The sequence below is a fragment of the Electrophorus electricus genome, chromosome 12 (genome assembly GCF_013358815.1).
Source record: "Electrophorus electricus isolate fEleEle1 chromosome 12, fEleEle1.pri, whole genome shotgun sequence".
Taxonomy (NCBI): Eukaryota; Metazoa; Chordata; class Actinopteri; order Gymnotiformes; family Gymnotidae; genus Electrophorus; species Electrophorus electricus.
The window spans coordinates 8027556-8047446 of NC_049546.1; the positions used below are offsets into that span (position 1 = coordinate 8027556).

Genomic DNA, 19891 nt, shown 5'->3' on the forward strand with positions numbered 1-19891 from the left:
AACCAGTAAATGCTAGTGAAATTGTGTGAAATATTATTTTTGCTTCTTCGAAATGTCCTCAATTGTCACGCCAGCCTGCTTCCATTGCCTTGGTTTTACGAGGCAGTCATATTTGAAATATAACCAAAGGTAAGGCTTTTGCGTGCGAGTAAAATGTGGACATAGACTTGCTCTGAATATATCTCCGAAGGTGTTATGTCCTCCGGATGTTAATATGATTATTTAAAAAGTTACGGTAATTGCTAGCAGAATTGTGCGTACATGTGCACATTCTTCCCCTGTAGAAAACAAAGAGATTTTATCAGCACAAACTGGTGAGCATTCAAATCACAAAATTGTTTTCTATAACTGCATTTCAAAATTTCTTTGTAAAAATCAAAAACATTTGTAATCATGCATACTATTAGACTCTTCTCAATGATAAACAAAACAAAGAAATAACTATGTAGGAATATTCTAAAACAATAAAGGAAATATTCGAAGAACGCGGGAAGTTCTGCATAGAACACGTGACACTACCCTAGCACTGTAGGTTATAACATTTTTGTTGAAGCGTAGGCCTATGGGAAACTTACGGACAGGTCGTCAAGATGCCAATCAAATGCAGGGTGGGCTTTGCTTTTTAAAGAGCTATGGATGACCTTAAAGTTCCAATGTCCGGTGGGCACGTTGTCTGGATAAGTTATCCGCAGAAATCCTACAACATTGTAGCACTTTGACGCTTTCCACCTATGGTTTAGGTCTACCTAAACGTGGATATTAATAATCAGACACCTTATAATTTAAGATTGTTACACACACCGTCAGACTGGAGTTAGCCGATCCTAGAAATTGGTGGAGCGGTGGAAAACCGTGGAGGAACGACAGGCGACACCCTCGAGGGGGAAAGAAGACGGTGTTTCACCGTGAGGACTCGGATGAGACTGTGGTAACTCCCTTTTTCCAGGGAGGCTGTAGTGTGGAAAGGGCTGAACAGGAGGGCAGCGAAAGAATTGTTATCAATATCTCTGGCCTGCGCTTTGAGACCCAGATCAAAACCCTTGCGCGCTTCCCAAACACTTTGCTGGGGGACCCACTCAAGAGAATGCGTTTCTTTGACCGACGGAGAAATGAGTTCTTTTTTGATAGGAACCGACCATGTTTTGATGCCATACTCTATTACTATCAGTCTGGTGGAAGACTTCGCAGACCTACGAACGTTCCGGTTGAAATATTTATGGAGGAAATTAAGTTTTATGAAATCGACGAAAGCGTAGTAGAACGCTTCATCGAAGATGAAGGTTTATTCAAAGAGAATGAACGCCCGATGCCCACCACTGACTTTCAGCGTCAGGTCTGGTTGTTGTTTGAGTATCCCGACAGTTCTGGGCCGGCCAAGGCGATTGCCCTTATATCAGTGATTATAATTGTTATGTCAGTAATAGTCTTCTGTTTGGAAACCTTACCAGAATTCAAAGAGGACATAGATGTACTTCGCCAAAACTATGCGACAAACGTAACAGTTAATGGAGAAAAATTAAACCCATTTACAGATCCATTTTTCTTTGTGGAGACACTGTGCATAACATGGTTTTGCTTTGAGTTGCTGGTTAGGTTCCTCTCATGTCCAAGCAAGTCCGCTTTCTTCAAAAACATTATGAACATCATAGACATAGTAGCAATTGTACCATATTTCGTAAGTCTGTTCTTGGACCTTGCTGAATACCAAGGAAAAGCGCAACAGGCTACGTCTTTGGCAATACTGAGAGTTATTCGCTTGGTGCGCGTATTCCGAATTTTCAAACTTTCAAGACACTCCAAAGGTCTTCAGATTTTGGGCCACACCCTCAATGCCAGTATGCGAGAACTAGCATTACTGATATTCTTTCTCATCATAGGCATCATTTTCTTCTCTAGTGCGATTTTTTTTGCTGAAGCAGACGACCCGGACTCCGGATATACAAGCATACCTGCCTCTTTTTGGTGGGCTGTGGTAACCATGACTACCGTTGGATATGGAGATATTAGTCCCGTTACCGTAGGTGGCAAAATTGTTGGATCGTTATGCGCCGTTGCTGGTGTGCTGACTATCGCTCTGCCAGTCCCTGTCATCGTATCAAATTTCAGTTATTTCTATCACAAAGAAAACCATCAGGATGATCACACACAGTACAGGCATGTGACTTGTGCTCAACCGGAGACTTCATGTGAAGATAATTCTAAAGGCAAAAATAAACCCGCTCTCGTTAATTCGGATCATCCAATTGACGATGATTTCAATTTATTATCGTACTACAGTTTTAACTACGAGGAATACTCAAGCAAGCTGACTGATGTATGAATTCCTAAAAAGCACTCAGTCAAATGAGCGTCTTTGTAAGCATGGCATTAGGCTTAGGGGCATGAATGGTTGGTTCATTAATAAATCAGTTGTTTACGTCTAGAATTGAAGAATTTGTGGAAACGGAGCACAATCTAGTAAGTACTGACTAAATCAGTACTGTTTTGCTTTATAAATCAAGGATTTTCAATTCGTGTGCATAAGTTTTGTTACAGGAATGAAATAACCCCCATGTGGACTCGACAGAATAAACTTCATGAGTAGTATAATGAATGAAAATGTTTTGGTTTTTAAAAAAAAAAAAAAAAGAAAAAAAAATAAATATATATATATATATATATATATATATATATATATATATATATATATATATATATATATATATATACACACACACGTGAATGGTTTTTATAAATAAATATTTTAAGGCAAAGATTTAATTGATTTACACAATATTCAGTTCAGCTGGTCCCAGTTTCAAAAATGCATTGCTTCAGCTACCTTGTTACAATATTTGCAGTACATATTTACAGTACAGTCCTTTTGAGAAACCTACAAAGGTTTTGACATTTTTAAATGAGGTTGTGCAACTAGGTAAAAAAAAATGAACAAAAGATCAGCAGATATAGAGGGTTGGTCTAGAAAGTGAGCATGTTGGATGAACAGAAACTCTATTTAGCTGTTAAATAAATTCATATGAAGACGATTCTAAGGAGTAACTGCAGTACTGTAATTACAGATATGGCAGTAAAGAATTTCATGGAAATACACAAGGATCCACTGAAACAGGATGTTTCACACAGAGGTTCTTTATCAACTGTATAGAGAAGCACATTGATTGTGCAATGTGGTTAAGGACTTCTGTCCAAAATGTCCTCTTTCTTTACCTTTTAACTTTTTAAAAAACTTTTTTAAATTATCCATACAGCTGAGAATGAATAATACTCTTTCCCAAAATGTGAATATATTTCATAATTTATCTTTACTGAGATCAATGACACTGCCAATAGTACTGATAGATGACCACCACTATACTGAGACCGACTGAATGAGTCTAGTGACCCAGCAAAGCCCATGCAGAGAACAGTCATAGAAATGCAAAGTGCAGGAAGGGAGGGGCCTCCTGCCCATATTTTATTGATGATATTTGGCAGTTAAGAGCTCACTTCAGCTGCTGGATGCTGAAAACTGTAATGCCTATAGATCATACGCACAAGTCCTATGACATTTTAACATTTTAATGTCACCTGAGAGTTTCCATTCCATATTGCTGGCACAGACAGTTGAACACTTTTATCACATATGAATTTGTACATCAAATTGTACATCAATAACATCACTATGGTGTATGTGTTATAATTATTGCATTTAAATGTTGCTCCAAGTCCTGAAGAACTACTATGTAGCAGAAATTAGCCTACAATCTACACCCTAATCAGCACCTGAATTGATTAAATCAGTAGCACCTGATTATTGTCTAGTGTGTTGGAACTAGACTCTACATCATGGCAGTAAACCACCGAAGGTGGGTACTCCTGTTTTGTAATATAGCTTCATGCAAAAAAGGCACACATTGTCATATATATATATATATATATATATATATATATATATATATATATATATATATATATATATATATATATATATATATATATATATATATATATCTTAGTACAGCATATACTAATGACTGAATGTGACTTTTTCCCCCATAAAGATATGTTACTATATATATATATATATATATATATATATATATATATATATATATATATATATATATATTTATATTTATATATACACGTGTGTGTGTGTGTGACTTTAAGTAACAAAGTCTCTTTTAAGATACATTGAAACAATAAACAAATAAAAAGAACGCTATAATGATTACGTCAACGATTTCTTGAGCACATTACATACTGCCTTTTAGCACGTGCCACATTTCGCTGTCCATGGTGCTATGTGTAGTATTATATAGATCGTATATAGATAGTAGTATAGCATATACTACTTTTGGCTATACCGTCATCGACATCTTACGTTTAGCTGACACCGAAATATGCCAGTGTATTAATTGAAACATTTTCTTATTTTCTACTTTTAAACGGGGGGGGGGGGGGGGGGGGGGGGGTTAATTAATAAGAATTTCACTCATTCACTAAATTGAACGCATTATCTAACGGGGCCTTCCCTAAAGATCTAGAAGATAGTATATCGACTTTGCAGGGTAAGAGTGTTGTACCGTTACATACACTAACTAAATGTAAAACAATGCAACCTAGCGGTGTAGCTACCTTTGCATACAAAGGAGTATTCAGGACTTCAATGGAAAACGCCATCGTTGCCCAATATTCTAGTTAGCTAGCTTGCTTGCAATGTAGCGTCTACCAACTTTTATGTCATTACTTTTACACAGATAACGTGACCTACGGTGTGGTTTTATATCATGTTAACTACTTATCAGCGATGTTTGGGAAATAAATGGCTATTATATATAGCTATTATATTGCTAATAATATACTATATAGGAATGTTATTAAAAGGGGCAGAGGACTATACATTAAATGTGTGCCTGCACTCTGGTGCTGCAGCCTGTAAACCTTAAATGGTTTTAATGCTATCCTATATTGTTTCTGCTTTTTAAGTCACAAGGGCTGAGTTGTTCCGTGGCTTGTTCTTTCTGCAGAAAATTGCACATCTCTAAAAGTCATATTGAATATTTAGATTTTTTTAAAAACGCTAGCAATGCCGAGCATTCTTTATTTCTAATTTCTTTTGGCAAATGTTGAAAAATGATGATAGTCGAAATGCTTCTTTGTGTTAGTATAATTCTCTTATTGTTTGTCGTTTTTGAATTCTTTTTTTTTCTATCAGCTCTTTTCATAGTGCCTTGTATTTGTGAATAATTTTAAAAAGGTCATTGGCAAGAAGTCATTTTAAGTGTGGTGTTATTTTGCAAAGACAATGCACTTTCAAAGAGCATTTGCAAAACTTGGTAGGATTATTGTCAGTGAGTAATTATTTGGCATGTATTATGCCTGTAACAGTCTCAAAGGAATGTTTAATTTAATTGTTTATTTTGTTTTTTTTGTCATAAATTCATGATTATATTGAGTTCATAAAGTCATTAAAGTGTATTAAAGGGAATGTAATATATTCTAAAAATAATGTTGACAATGTTTCTAAAAAGGTACCTCTTTAAGCAATGTGTTGATTAAAAATGTACTTTTCATGCAACGGTTAAATGAAATGCGGAGTGTAGCTGGTCACATGACTAGAGTTTAGCGTTTAGTGCATAAAGGAGCATTGTGTAACAGAACCAACATGTATGCAGAGAAAATGCATAGGCCCCAAAATAACTTTATTCTGCACATGGTCCAATAGGCACATGGTAATTGCCCTTTGTTTGTTTGATATTTGTGAAAGATAGTAGCCAGTGTGTATTTATATGAACAATGAGATGTTTGGGCTTGTTTGTCTATGAATACTAGCTTGAGGGACTTAGAAAGGACTTAGAAAGGACTGAGAGATGTATGTTTTAAGCTTAATTTCTTTATGTTCTTATAGTTTTCACTGTGTCTTGAAGGAACTGCTTTCACAGGATACATCCTGAATGAAGACATTCAGAAAGAACTGACTCATAAGTATGTGAATAGTTTGTATTACAAATTTGTAAAGGATTTAGTGTTTCAGTATCACAATTGTTTCCTGGTTTTATATCATATAATGTGGGTTACTATAATTATTATATTTCTAGACCATTTTGAAATCTGAATTCATATGTGTAATTTTTGTTGTTGTATTCTTCTTTATCTGCCAAATCCTAACTGTGGCAAATCATGCATGACTATATCCACAGCTCACTTTTGTTACTTTTATCATCATTGTTTATTCCATAGCATACCAAAACTCTTTCTTTACCTGTGGTTCTCTAGTAAAAGTACCTTATATGCTATAGTTGTTGTTGATGGATTTCATTCAATAAAAATGAAATGATTCATAATATCAATACAATTGTTACTTCTGCAGATTAGAATTATGATAGGAAGGGTAACGAATGAGGATTTTTAAAATTCTTGTTATTTGACCTTTGACCAGGCTGTGATGATAGCAGGAAGGAGGGAGTGAGAGGTGGGCTAAAGTTGGGAGAATCTTTATTGTCCATAACTACTCAACTCAAGTAAATCTCGGAAAAAAAAAGCAAGCTGTTAATAACAACAGTACAAACTCAAAGTGACTACAGGGGGTGCCTTGTATCCAAGGAGGTATGTGCCCATGTGATGAGAGAAATGTGATATCTCAGGGGAACATAGAGTTGGTGTGCCAGGCACTGAGGGTGGGAATTAGCAACCTCAATATTCAAGTCCCAGTGTACAGCTCCGATGAAGCAGGAAGGTGGGAGGACTGGCTCCTGGCTGGTGGCATGTGCCTCAGCACTGTACTGCCTGGAGAGCATGTCCACCTTCTCCCCCAGTCTTTAGGAGATCTGAAACACCATCTGGGAGAAAAAGACAGACCACTGTGCCTGCCTGGAGTTGAGCCGTTTTGCCTTCTGGAGGTGCTCCAAGTTTTTGTCACTGGTGATCACTGTGAAGGGGTGCTGCACTCCATCGAGCCAGTACTTCCACTCCCCAAAGGAAATCTTCATGGCTAGCTCTTGATCACCAACTCCATAGTGGTACTCTGTGGGGTTCGGCTAATGTGAGAAATAGGTGATGGGAAGTAGCTTACAGCTGTCACCTGCTCGCTGGGACAGCACAGCACCAACATAAGAAGTGTCAATCTCCACAATGATGGGCTTGGTGGGATTGGGCTGTTGCAGTACAGGGGTGTTGGTGAACACAGTTTTGAGGTCTTCGAAAATAATATCAGCCACCGGCGTCCACTTTAGGTGGGTAGCTTGCCCAAGGAGCAGGTCGATCAGAGGTCTGACCAGGGTGCTGAAGGACCAGATGAACCGCCAATGGAACTTGCTGAACCCCAGGAACTGCTGGAGCATCTGGGGTTTGGGCTAGCTGGTCCACTTTGCAGGGTTGCATGTGCATGGAGCCCTCCCTAATGATGTAACCTAGGAAGTTTACTTCACAGAGGAGAAACTCGCACTTCTCTAGCTTGCAATTCAAGTCAGGAGAGTGTTAAGGATTAGACATACATCATGAACATGTTGGTCAAAGGAAGGCCAATGGATCAAAATGCCATCAATGTAGGTGAGGACGGCTCTACCCAGAAACTCCCTTAAGACCTCACTGATGCATTCCTGAAAGACCAAGGGTGCTGTGGCTAGGCCGTATGGAAGGACCAGGTACTTGTAGTGTTCTGAGGTTATGCTAAAGGCCATGCTAAAGACCTTATTCCTAATGAGTTTATAGGCCTATAGGTCTAACTTAATAAAGTACTGTGCTCCCCGTAGCAGCTGACACTAGAGGCAGTGGGCACAGGTACGTAACTAGTAAAGTGTTAAGACCTCTATAATCTATGCATAGCCTCAGCCCGCCATCTCTCTTTTTAATGAAGAAGATGGCAGGCAAGGTGGAGGAGCAGATGTAACCCTGGCCTACAGCCTCCTTGATGTACTGCTCCATGACCTGCTCCTCCTCCTGGAAGAGCAGACCTCATCTATGTCCTTATTCTGTGCAGAAATGGGGATGGAGTTGTTGGCTTCTGGGGTTTCCACAGAGGTGGACAGGAGGAGCACGGGTTGGTTGAGGCAGCGAGTATAACAGGAGACAGCCCATTCAGTGATGCAAATGTGTGCCCAGGATATGTATGGACTGTTTGTATGCCACCAAGGGAGAAATAGTGTGATGAATTGATGGGAAAGAACACAGATAAAATGATAGATATTCTGCCTGTGTGCTGTTCATTTCTATAGACACAGGGAGTAACGTGTGAGTAAACCCTGAGCTCACAGGTGCTCCATCGAGTGTGTGCACATGGAGTGGAGACAGCAGAGGTACTGCCTTTATCCTCAGTCTCCTGGTGAGTCCTTGGTCCATGAGGTTGCCTGCTGCACCAGAGTCCACCAGCGCTGAAATGAGAAGAGTGACCCATGTGTGTGTGACCATCACTAAGAGGGAGAACTTCGCAACAACTGAGCGTGCTGTTCCCCAGATCACCACTTCTTATTTTCCTCTCACTTATGGTGGACCCCGGTGACACCCAGCTGAATGTGTTCCTTAGGGGCTTAAGCTGGTCCTGCTGGTGACGTGGACTCCTGCAGAGGCGACTCTCTGCAAAGAGAGTGGTGTTTCTCTTCCAGGCTTTCATAGGTGATGGCAAGATAGACAACCTCGTTAAGGATCACCACCTCCTGTTTGCAGGTGAGTTCTGCCTGCAGCTCTTCTTACAATTCTCCCATGATGACATCGTCAAGGGCTGGTTTGTTCCAGTGTGTCCCAACAGCCAGTGCCCAGAATTCCATTGCATACTCCACTGATCAAGTGCCCTGCTTTAGACGCAGCAGGGCTTGGCCACGGATCCTACCCCAGCAGGGATGGCGGAAAACCTCTGAGTTCCTTAATGAACTTAGGGTAGTTGGCCAGCAACAGAGAAGAACAGGATACTAGTGCAGTCCCCAAGTCCTAGACCTCCCTGTGAGTCTGAAGATGACGAATTTGACCTTGGCATGGTCAGGCATATATGGCTGGTATGTGAAATACAATGCACACAGGACAACAAAGCCCAACGAAGATATGGCACCACACCCCCTCGTAGGCTTGACTCACAAAGAAGCTCTGCACACAGCAGGCATGTCTATCCACAATGTCCATGAGCCACCAACTGGACAGTTATCAGGTCAGCCCAATAAGGGCTGCTCACCTCGCTGCCTGTCAGCTGTGCTTTCTGTGATGGTAGGAGCAAGGACAGAGAGAAAGAGAGGCAGTTAAGTTGGGAGAATCTTTATTCTCCATGACTACTCGACTCAAGCAAATCTCAAAACAAAAGCAATAATAACAGCAGTATAAGCACAAAGCATTAGCAACTTAACTACTAAATAAAGTTGCTCAGAAGCAGGCACAGACGACGGCTCTAGGCCAATGCAAAGTTTTATTTGCATTGGTGGCCTGTCAAGCACCAGAGGCAACTAGAGTTTGAGAAGTCCCTTTACATAACTGTACTAATTACATAAACACATTTATTATTATATAGGAGCAAAAAGGAATTGGACTGACTAGTCTACACTGATATGTGATTTTGCATATTGGTATTGGTAAAACTATACAGGATGGTAGTCTGCAGCATATTATTGACACTGATGTGCTCTGAAATGGAAAACTCAAGATAAGATAAGGAAAGTGCCAGTTTGTACTGGTATATGGAAAGTACCACATTTCATTTGTAGAGGTTATTTTCATATCGGATCTTATGCCACTTCTGATTTATAGATTCAAGTTATTAATAGTATAGTGTTTTGCAAAGGTTTTAATAACCTAACACAAATTCCATGTTGATTTTCAAAATATAACAAATAAATGTAGTATTTTTGACTAATTTTAGTGCACCCTTTCTATTTATTTACTAAAATTAAGTTGTTGGGAAAAAATGAAACATTCACTATTTAATGTGGCATAAACTTTTGCACAGTCCACATGTCATTTTTTTTGCGCAGTGCCATTAGAGCATCACATGCAATAATGACATTTTATCTAATGTCCATCCTAATGTTGTTCTGCAGCAGTGCCGTGTGTGGTGTCTTTGAGGAGTGTCATATACCCCTAAGAGTTGGCACTACAGATAAGGGGTAAAATGTGCCAATGCGATGTACCACCTACCTTACCACTAGGAACTGGCACCTAGAATCATAAGTGACTTTCAGTTCTCGTCTTTTGTGCCTGACACGGACATTTAGCGTGATGTCCGCATGGGAACAGCATGTAGTCCAAAAACAAACTGACATTAGATTATGTGCTAGCTTAAGACTACACGCCAGATACTTAGTCTAAAGGTCCGTGTACGTGCTAGTATCCTAAACATAAGTGATACCTATACGTAGGTTAATGCGTTAGCTATGCAAGATGTTTCACAACGACATATACCAATGTCACAAAACAGATGTCGATGACATTGGCATATGCCAGATGCCACTGTCACCGTACGTAAGATGCGAATGCCACTGTCACCTGAACACGAGATGCTGATCCCAAAACACATGCCACCATATCCTAACACAAGATGCCGTTGCCAGTGATATGTCAGTGTTACCCGAACGCGAAATGCCGATGCTATTCCATGTTATTATCGCTATTTTAAACATGTCAAATCACATAGTGAAATAGGCTTGTGAAATATTTTTTCAGCTATTTTATGCTGTACTTCAACACGCCATGACAGAAACATTGGATTGACAAGCCTGTTTTTTGGTATAGATGCTGTCGTGCTAGCTAGAGAACAGTTGTCTACAATTAGTCCGTAGCGAATCAAACCCTGCATCAGTGATAGCACACAAACACTCATGGTTTTTTTTTCACCGTGCAAAAGCACTTGTGGCAATATGCTTTAGTAGAGAGCCGGTCTGCATTGCGTCGAACCCTCCCCCACCTCATCCTGTCGTTCTCGCTTTGCCACCCCCTCGCTCTGCCTTTTTCTCTCATGTGTAAGTCAGTGCAACAATATGCTGATTGTTATTAAGAAATTATTCTCTTATTGATTTTGCCCCTTAATCCCCTTCTACTTCCATTCCCATATCAGTGTATCCAGAAAAAACAGACCTTTCCTCATCGTTTCTACTCGTAAGAGTGATTTTTTTTTGCTGATGCAGTAGTGTCTGGAAATGGCATGGGTTCGCGTTTGCCCCTTAATGTATCTGCCCCCCGAGCTGCAGCAGTAGAATTTCTCATGCGGTATAAACCATTCACACCGATGTGCCGCCGCACAAGTAGGGAAGGAGGATGTTGCGGCTTCGCGTTCTTTAAAAAAAATTCTTTTTAGCACTTTTTCGTTCGCTTTCTTTGAACTGAAATCCATTCTGCGGAATCTTCAGCCGCACGTGAAAACATTTCAAACACTTATTTTTTAAAGTAATAAAGTAAGAGAACACTTTTGCTTTTCACGCAACCAGATCGGACATGGTTTGTTGTTCCCTAGGACGGGAATGAACAACTACAGCTTTTGATGACTCTAAGGAAAACGGCTCGTGCGTAAAGAGATGCGAAGTGTTAATTAATGCACGCGAGACAAAGGCGGTATTATTGACAGCTGATGACTCCGCGGGCGGACAAGACGCATTCCACCAGTATTCCTTCGGATCTGCACGAGGTAAGAACAATATTTGTATTTCTGACCTTAAGGCGCTTTGAAATATCGGTTATAATATTGTCGGTGCTGCTTCTCTTCTTACTTTCTTTAGTCTACTTCTTCGTTCCTGAGTTCGTTTCGGTCTTGAACAATGAGAGTGGATGAAGCTTGAAAAGTAATCTGAGACAGTCCCATTAGATTTTCACTGAGAAAAGTATAGTCCTTTTGAATCTAGTCACGAAATGGAATAAACTGTGCCGAATAATACATGTTTAACAAATAAATGATTAGATAGATAGATAGATAGATAGATAGATAGATAGATAGATAGATAGATAGATAGATAGATAGATAGATAGATAGATAGATAGATAGATAGATAGATAGATAGATAGATAGATAGATAGATAGATAGATAGATAGAGTGAAATTGCTGAGGTAGTAAATATCTCCGCTGTTCGATCCGTTTTTTTCCCCCTCTCTGACTGGGTGACAGAGGCAGCAGTAACGGATGCAGTGGAAAGGAGCAATGGAGCTGCAGTGGGTGCACACTGAGGAAAAGTGAGATAGCCCCAAGCTGGGGAACAAGCCAGCTCAGTGAGTAGGGAATCACAGCGGGACAAGGAGACCCAGCCGAGGAAGCATTCAAGGAAGAGGGACTAGATGTTTGTTCCATCTCACTAACCGCAGTCCTGCAGTGCTTTGACTTGGACTTGCAGGATGACCGTAGTAGCCGGAGATAACATGGATGAGACGTCAGCTGTGCCGGGGCATCCACAGGATACATACTCCCCCGATCATGATGACCATGAATGCTGCGAGAGGGTGGTTATCAACATTGCCGGGCTGCGCTTCGAAACCCAGCTCAAAACTCTCGCACAGTTCCCAGAGACTCTGCTGGGGAATCCCAAGAAGAGAATGCGCTACTTCGACCCCTTGAGAAATGAATACTTCTTTGACCGAAACCGTCCAAGCTTTGACGCTATCCTCTACTACTACCAGTCTGGTGGGCGGCTGAGGAGGCCAGCGAATGTCCCTTTGGACATGTTCTCTGAAGAAATTAAGTTCTATGAACTTGGGGTGGAGGCAATGGAAAAGTTCCGCGAGGATGAAGGGTTCATCCGTGAAGAAGAGCGGCCCCTGCCTGAGAAGGAGTTCCAGCGTCAGATCTGGCTCCTTTTTGAACACCCTGAGAGCTCAGGACCAGCGCGAGGCATTGCTATAGTGTCTGTCATGGTCATTTTAATTTCCATCGTTATTTTCTGTTTGGAGACTTTGCCTGAACTGAAAGAGGACCCCAAGGGGAGAATACAGACAATAGGCAACAGCACCTTCTTCTATAAACCAAACATCCTCACTGACCCCTTCTTTATTGTAGAGACCCTCTGTATAATCTGGTTCTCCTTTGAACTTATAGTCCGGTTCCTTGCATGTCCAAGCAAGGCAGCCTTCTTTAAGAACATGATGAACACTATAGATATAGTAGCTATTATTCCTTATTTCATTACGCTGGGCACAGAGTTAGCAGAGGATGCAGAGAGTACAGAGGTCAAAGGCGAGCAGGCAACATCACTGGCCATCCTCAGGGTGATTCGTCTGGTCAGGGTGTTTAGGATTTTCAAGCTATCCCGCCATTCCAAAGGCCTGCAGATTTTAGGGCAGACACTAAAGGCCAGCATGAGAGAGCTCGGCTTGCTCATCTTCTTCCTCTTCATCGGAGTCATCTTGTTCTCGAGCGCCGTGTACTTTGCGGAGGCAGAGGAGTTGGAGTCTCACTTCAGCAGCATCCCTGACGCCTTTTGGTGGGCTGTCGTCTCAATGACGACAGTAGGCTATGGAGACATGGTTCCTGTGACCATAGGGGGCAAGATCGTTGGTTCACTATGTGCCATCGCTGGCGTGCTCACCATTGCCCTGCCGGTGCCTGTCATTGTCTCCAATTTCAATTACTTCTACCACAGGGAGACAGAGGGCGAGGAGCAGGCCCAGCTTCTGAACGTCAGCAATCCCAACATCGCATCCGAATCTAACTCAAGCCGGCGCAGCTCTTCGGTTGCCAGCAAGTCTGAGTACATGGAGATTGACGGAGACATGAACAACAGCATGGACAACTTCCGAGAGGCCAACCTCAGAACTGGCAACTGCACCATAGCCAATCAGAACTGTGTGAACAAAAGCAAGCTGCTAACTGATGTTTAAAGTTTAGCATGGCACCATGGGACTTTCAAGGTTTCCATTAAATTGTTGATTGCTTTAATATTTGAATGCTTCACTTAACTCCCTAGTGCACTCCTGCAATTATTATACACTGCAGATGAAAGGACAGCAAACCAAAAGATACAATATGATGTTACAATATGAAACAAATACAGATATGTATATATAAAGTATACAACAGTATAATTCAGTTTCAACAGGGCCCTGCATATAGGCTATACATTGGGAAGCAGACCCCTGCAGAACATATAGGAACATCTGTACGTCAGCTAATTCTCTAGAATCAGCTAATTCTCTAGATGCCCTGATGAGGACTCTGGATGACTCTTCTTAGCCAGCTGTGGTGATTGTTGAAACATAATGCATGGATTACAGATTACATGGATTACAAATTACATGGATCACAGATTACATGTCAGCAAATTGCACAATGCATCCAAGGCAAATGCTTAAAATGACATCCGTCCCATGAGGACAAGGTGAGCCATCGGCTGTGTTTGGCCTGCACGTGGTCTTCCTCATGGTACTCCACACCTACTGACCAGCTAAGCACCTTATAGCAACAAGACTGATTTCCTGCTGGCCTGCTGTGAGGGACAAAGTCCCCACCTCATGGACATCCGCAATGCTGCTCCTTTTCAGCAGATGCTGTAACAGATATCACCAAGTGATTCAATGCCATGCCCTTTAGATGCAAAACAGCACAATGAAAGGGAGAAAAATAGCTTATCAACAAGCATGTTTCGATTATCTTCATTTTGACCTTGGCATGTGTGAGACGTTACCTCATTCGACCAATTTCTTTCTCCCTCTCCCTTTTCATTTATTACCTGTCAATCATTGTCTTGAAAAATGCATTAGTTTGATATGATTTGATCTGAAATACTTCTCATTTGAAATGCTTCTCATTTAGGTATATCTAAGGACTGAATGTTTAAACTTAAGGGAAACCATCTTAATGAGAATATGATTCGAAATGCTTCTCATTTAGATATATCTAAGGACTGAATGTTGAAACTTAAGGGAAACCATCTTAATGAGAACATAGCATGTTAAAATAACTTGCATTATGGCCTATTCAAACTAAGGTACTGTGTATCCTAGTATATTTAATGCATGACACAGGTATTATACAGCTTGTTGCAATGTAGACACCTTGAAAGGTGTCAGTGTTACTATCAGGGAAAGTAGGGACTTTGAATCCTGAAATTTTCTGAAATGTGACAAAAAATATATGCAAGCCCCCAGCACAGGGATGCAAACTTTCTAATATAAAAGTACTCTAAGAACCAGAGAAAACAAAACAATTAATACTATGAAATTGCATATACTCATAATAAGCACCTGTTAAAAATAAGTATAACTTACAATAGTGCAATGCATGGGCCTTTTCTCAAAAAGAGAACAATGAGCCAAATACAATTCATGCTTTCATATTTGCAGACAAATTTAGGGCATCACGAATTTTCTCAAGCAGGATGCAAAGTAATTACTTTTATTAGTTGCTAGTGCCTTTTGACCCTCTCAATAGTAAGATAGGTGAAAGTGCCTCGGTTAAATGGATTTCATGGAGTTATAACAGAAGGCTGTTTCTGTCATAGCATAGCAAGTAAACTAAAAGCACGTGTGGAAAAAACAAGGGTACAAAAAAACCCCTAACATGACATATGGTTGTCAGGCACAACTTGACTCTTCTGCATTATCATGCACTAAGGCCCTGATAGGACATTAAAAATGGGCCACATCAAATGGGGAAGAGGGGTATCTCTTATAGATTTTTTTAAAAAATCTGCCTTGCATTGTAGTTTTAACTTGTGTTGTGCCATAATGAGTCTACCTCAGTGAGGTTGTCACTGTGGGGAGGAAGTGAGGTCACCACTGGACAAAATATCTCCTCGGTGTCGAGCCCCTGTAAATGTGGGAATGCTCTGGCCAGTTGTGTGTTATACTCCAATAATAAAAACTTGATTTCAGAGGACCCCAACAGCAAGCCTTTATGGAAGCACTTAAATAAATGCAGCAATGCGACTGTTCCCTGAGTCCCGGTCCTTTTAGCTATGCACAATCAAGACTCCTGCTTTTACTTGGCATTCTGAGCTTCATGTTTGTTATATTTTTATCATCATAGCTGTGTTTGTGGGAAAGGTCTGCAACCTGATCCTCAGATGAGCAGTATGTACATCTAGGATTACAAATTAGAATAACTTTATAAAATTTGAATTTGGGAAACATGTCCAAAATGCATATTCTGTGTAGTTTTTCCATATAAAAAAAACCCTGTGTCTTTGAAAAAAACATGTGTCTTGAGTCAGCCAAAGATTGTCTGTCATCTTTGGTGTAAGTTATTGTAACCTATGGAAGGTTACACTGTGCAGAAACAAATAGCTTTAAGTTGGGCCCACTTATGTTAATTAAGAAAATGACTTATATAATGACTATTATTAAGAAGTGATATAATTTGCAAAATGAGATATGGTTGAAAAAGTACTTCAAAAAGTAACTCCAATCTGATATGAAACACCCTGCCTTTTGGAACTTTTATTTCCAGTGGGCACTGCAAATGTTTTTATGAAGCAACTGCCTAGGTTAATCCATGTTAATATGTCTGATGTAAATGTAAAAAAATAGTGATAGAACTAAAAAATTTAATAAAATGTAGATTTAAGTTAGGCTACCACCTACTAAGACAAAGCTACAAAACAATGCCCATTTATTTCAGTGTGTTAAATTGTACGTTAGGGAGAACCAGCTAACAGTGGCACATGAACAGTGATTGAGCCATATGGTGCTATGCATATATTTAACAAAAACATATATTATGGCAGCAATAGAGTTTAGAGATTCATATTTACAGGGACTGAATTTAAAAGCAACTGTCATGTATTTACACTGGGTTTCTTAGAATGCAACATTTAACAAGGGCTCTGGTTATTTTAGTAGTTATACTTGTAATAGTTATACTAAAGGTAGAAAAGGTTTTTTTTCCTCTTATGTTACGACCATAAAGCAAGAAGAAGCACTGTAATGACATATAGCACTTCCTGAGGTTGTTTTGTTGTTGTTGATGTTGCTGTTGTTGTTGATGTTGTTTTGTCCTGTCTGGGACAGGACAACAAAATGAAAAGCTGCTACCCCACATGTTTATAACAAAACGTTTTGTTGCCATATTTCTTACTGAGTAATATTAATCTTGGTTAAGGTTGGCGCAAAAAAAGAAAAATGCCGTTCAGAGTGATTCTATTGAGTTTGTAATCCAAAATGATAGCCACTAAAGATTTTCATTATAAATAACTGAGAATTTCAATAATTCAGTAATTCCCACGGATTAAGCTGATGGTCTCTTTTTTCTTTCTTTCTTTCTTTTTGATTTTGAATAGTGTTAGTGATTAAACTAACTACTTCCGGTAAGGATCAAAAAGATAAAGTGACACACTGTTTTAGAGATTATGCTAGAGAGTGACAAATGACATGCAATCATGTAGTTATTAATGCTGTAAAAGTAACCTGCTACAATGCTGAAGTAAAAGGCCTGGTCATGTCTCCAGGGCCTGGTCATGTCTCCAGGGCGTGGCCATGTCTCCAGGGACTGTCCAGGTCTCCAGGGCGTGGTCATGTCTCCAGGGCGTGGTCATGTCTCCAGGGCCTGGTCATGTCTCCAGGGCGTGGCCATGTCTCCAGGGACTGTCCAGGTCTCCAGGGCGTGGTCATGTCTCCAGGGCGTGGCCATGTCTCCAGGGACTGTCCAGGTCTCCAGGGCGTGGTCATGTCTCCAGGGCCTGGTCATGTCTCCAGGGCGTGGTCATGTCTCCAGGGACTGTCCAGGTCTCCAGGGCGTGGCCATGTCTCCAGGGACTGTCCAGGTCTCCAGGGCCTGGTCATGTCTCCAGGGCGTGGTCATGTCTCCAGGGACTGTCCAGGTCTCCAGGGCGTGGTCATGTCTCCAGAGCCTGGTCATGTCTCCAGGGTGTGGTCATGTCTCCAGGGACTGTCCAGGTCTCCAGGACGTGGCCATGTCTCCAGGGCATAGCGCTTCAGAGAACATAAGTAGTTTCTTCACCTGTGCAGCCTCATGTTGCTATTAACGTTTTTCTTTCTGTGGCTCAGTAGATTAATGTGGTTCAGAAAAACCATGCCCTTACTAAAAACAACAGCAGACTCAGATGAGTCCTTATGACAAGCCATGACAAATAGATAGATTATAGCTAGTATTATCAATCTTCAAATAGAATTTAAAAATGGCATTTGCATCTGTCGTTTACATTTATCACACTGTCAACATCATACAAGTGTACCAAAATGAAATCCCATTGTGAAATTATACTGTAAAGATACATATCTCAACCAATTGCAAAAAAAATAATAATAATTCTAATAATAATCTGCATGGTCTGTGAATGCATGAGCTTAGTCTTTCGAAACAGAGGGTCGACTATGTTCTGGTTGCACCGTTTTTAAAGCCCTTGCTCTCGTGTGCACCCAAGGCTGTCACAGCCACTCCCTTCCTCCATTGCTCCATTGTCATCTGATTCTTTTTCCTTTGGTCTGGGGACTTATTTTCTGTCCCCAGTCAAATCTCAACCCACAGATCATAAAGTTTTTTTTCAGCCAGTTGAATTTGCTAAGGATGATGAGTATGTAACACTATCTGGGAGGTTACAGTAAGTTCCAGTGGAAATGCAGTATGCTCTGAAAGCATACCAAAGTCATCAAATATCAAGCATATCAGCTATATGTTCATATTATACAAATGAGTTAGATTATCATGTTTGTTACATGTAAAAATGACATTCGTGTATTAATTATTTTCTTTTTAATATTTTGTTAGAGGAATTTCACTACAAGGTGTCAGATATTGACAAAGGCATGGTCTGTGATCTATGCAAGGGTATTTTTGTTTTGTACTGTCATATATGATTTCATCATACATTTAAATCAATAAATTTTTAAGGATCCGTTCTCTGGTTTCTCTGCATTATTACTCATTCTTAATGTGATTTTTATTATTGATGTACATATACTTTTCATATATTCCCTTTTCAGCCTTTAAATGTTCTACTGCAAAAAGATATTGAAAAAACATGATTTGCATGTTATAGTGTGCTTGCTGTCACAGATTTTGTAAAAATCTTATTCACTGACATTAACTTTTTAAACTCCAGATTTATTATTTACACCTTAAAGCATTAATCTTAAAGCATGGTATTATCTAAAGCAAAAACTACAATGTATTGTAATGAATGTGAGAGGTATGTAGCTACAAGACAGATGAAGAAGAGTCTGGAAGTGCTGGTGAGTCTTTGGCGTGTAACTGGGTAAAATAGCAGAATGTCATCATTTGTATGAATAATAAAAAATGAATAAATGAATGAATAATAAATAATAAACAAGATGAAGAAAAGCAAGGACCTGGCTATGCGGCTATGCACACATACAACATACAAACAACTAGAGAAATACAACATACAACTAGAGACTTTGGGCACACTGGAGTATCATTATGCCATTTTCTATGTTATTTTCTCCACACTTGGGTTGGTAGGATGTAGAGGTTGGGGAGGAGGTTTGTAGGGTACATGGCCGTGTCAATGGCTATGGCGCTTTAACTCATATCTGCACAACTTATCGACTGTGTACTGAATGTTTCAAAAAGTGTCTCCAAAAAGGGTTGTGGTGTGGCCAATGGTTATATATAAAAAAGTCTTTCTCTCTCTCTCACACACACACACACACACACACACACACACACACACACACACACACACACACACATACGCAAACAGAGACACACACACCCACTGTACAAACACACATCTCTGCCCTTGCATGTTTCCACACCCTTTCAGGGTGCATGTGGCTCCATGTGTGTGAGTGGTGCAGTTCTCTTTGTCTATTTTTTTCCTTTCTGTCAGCATCCTCTGCACCGGCTTCCAGAACTGCATCTCTGTTCTGCAGTTTTGGGCTGGTGCTGGGTGGGCTGTAACTGGGCTGGGTGCAGTGTGTGTGTGTGTGTGTGTGTGTGTGTGTGTGTGTGTGTGTGTGTGTGTGTGAGAGAGAGAGAGAGTGAGAGAGAGAGAGAGAGAGAGAGAGAGAGAGAGAGAGAGAGAGAGAGAGAGAGAG

The 19891-nt window shown here is 40.4% G+C and overlaps 2 protein-coding genes across 2 annotated transcripts; both read left to right on the forward strand.

Annotated features, from left to right (window-relative positions):
- Positions 1-590: 590 nt before the first annotated feature.
- LOC113579731 (shaker-related potassium channel tsha2-like) lies at positions 591-2554 on the forward strand. Its single transcript, XM_027013870.2, has 2 exons — positions 591-608; positions 788-2554. The coding sequence occupies exons 1-2, from the start codon at positions 591-593 to the stop codon at positions 2318-2320; spliced, it is 1551 nt and encodes a 516-aa protein (XP_026869671.2). The 3' UTR covers positions 2321-2554.
- An 8621-nt stretch (positions 2555-11175) lies between these two features.
- Positions 11176-18730, forward strand: kcna1a (potassium voltage-gated channel, shaker-related subfamily, member 1a). The gene is made up of 2 exons (XM_027013919.2): positions 11176-11578; positions 12054-18730. Exon 2 carries the CDS (start codon positions 12278-12280, stop codon positions 13754-13756), a length of 1479 nt encoding a protein of 492 aa, XP_026869720.1. The 5' UTR covers positions 11176-11578; positions 12054-12277; the 3' UTR covers positions 13757-18730.
- The last annotated feature ends 1161 nt before the right edge of the window (positions 18731-19891 follow it).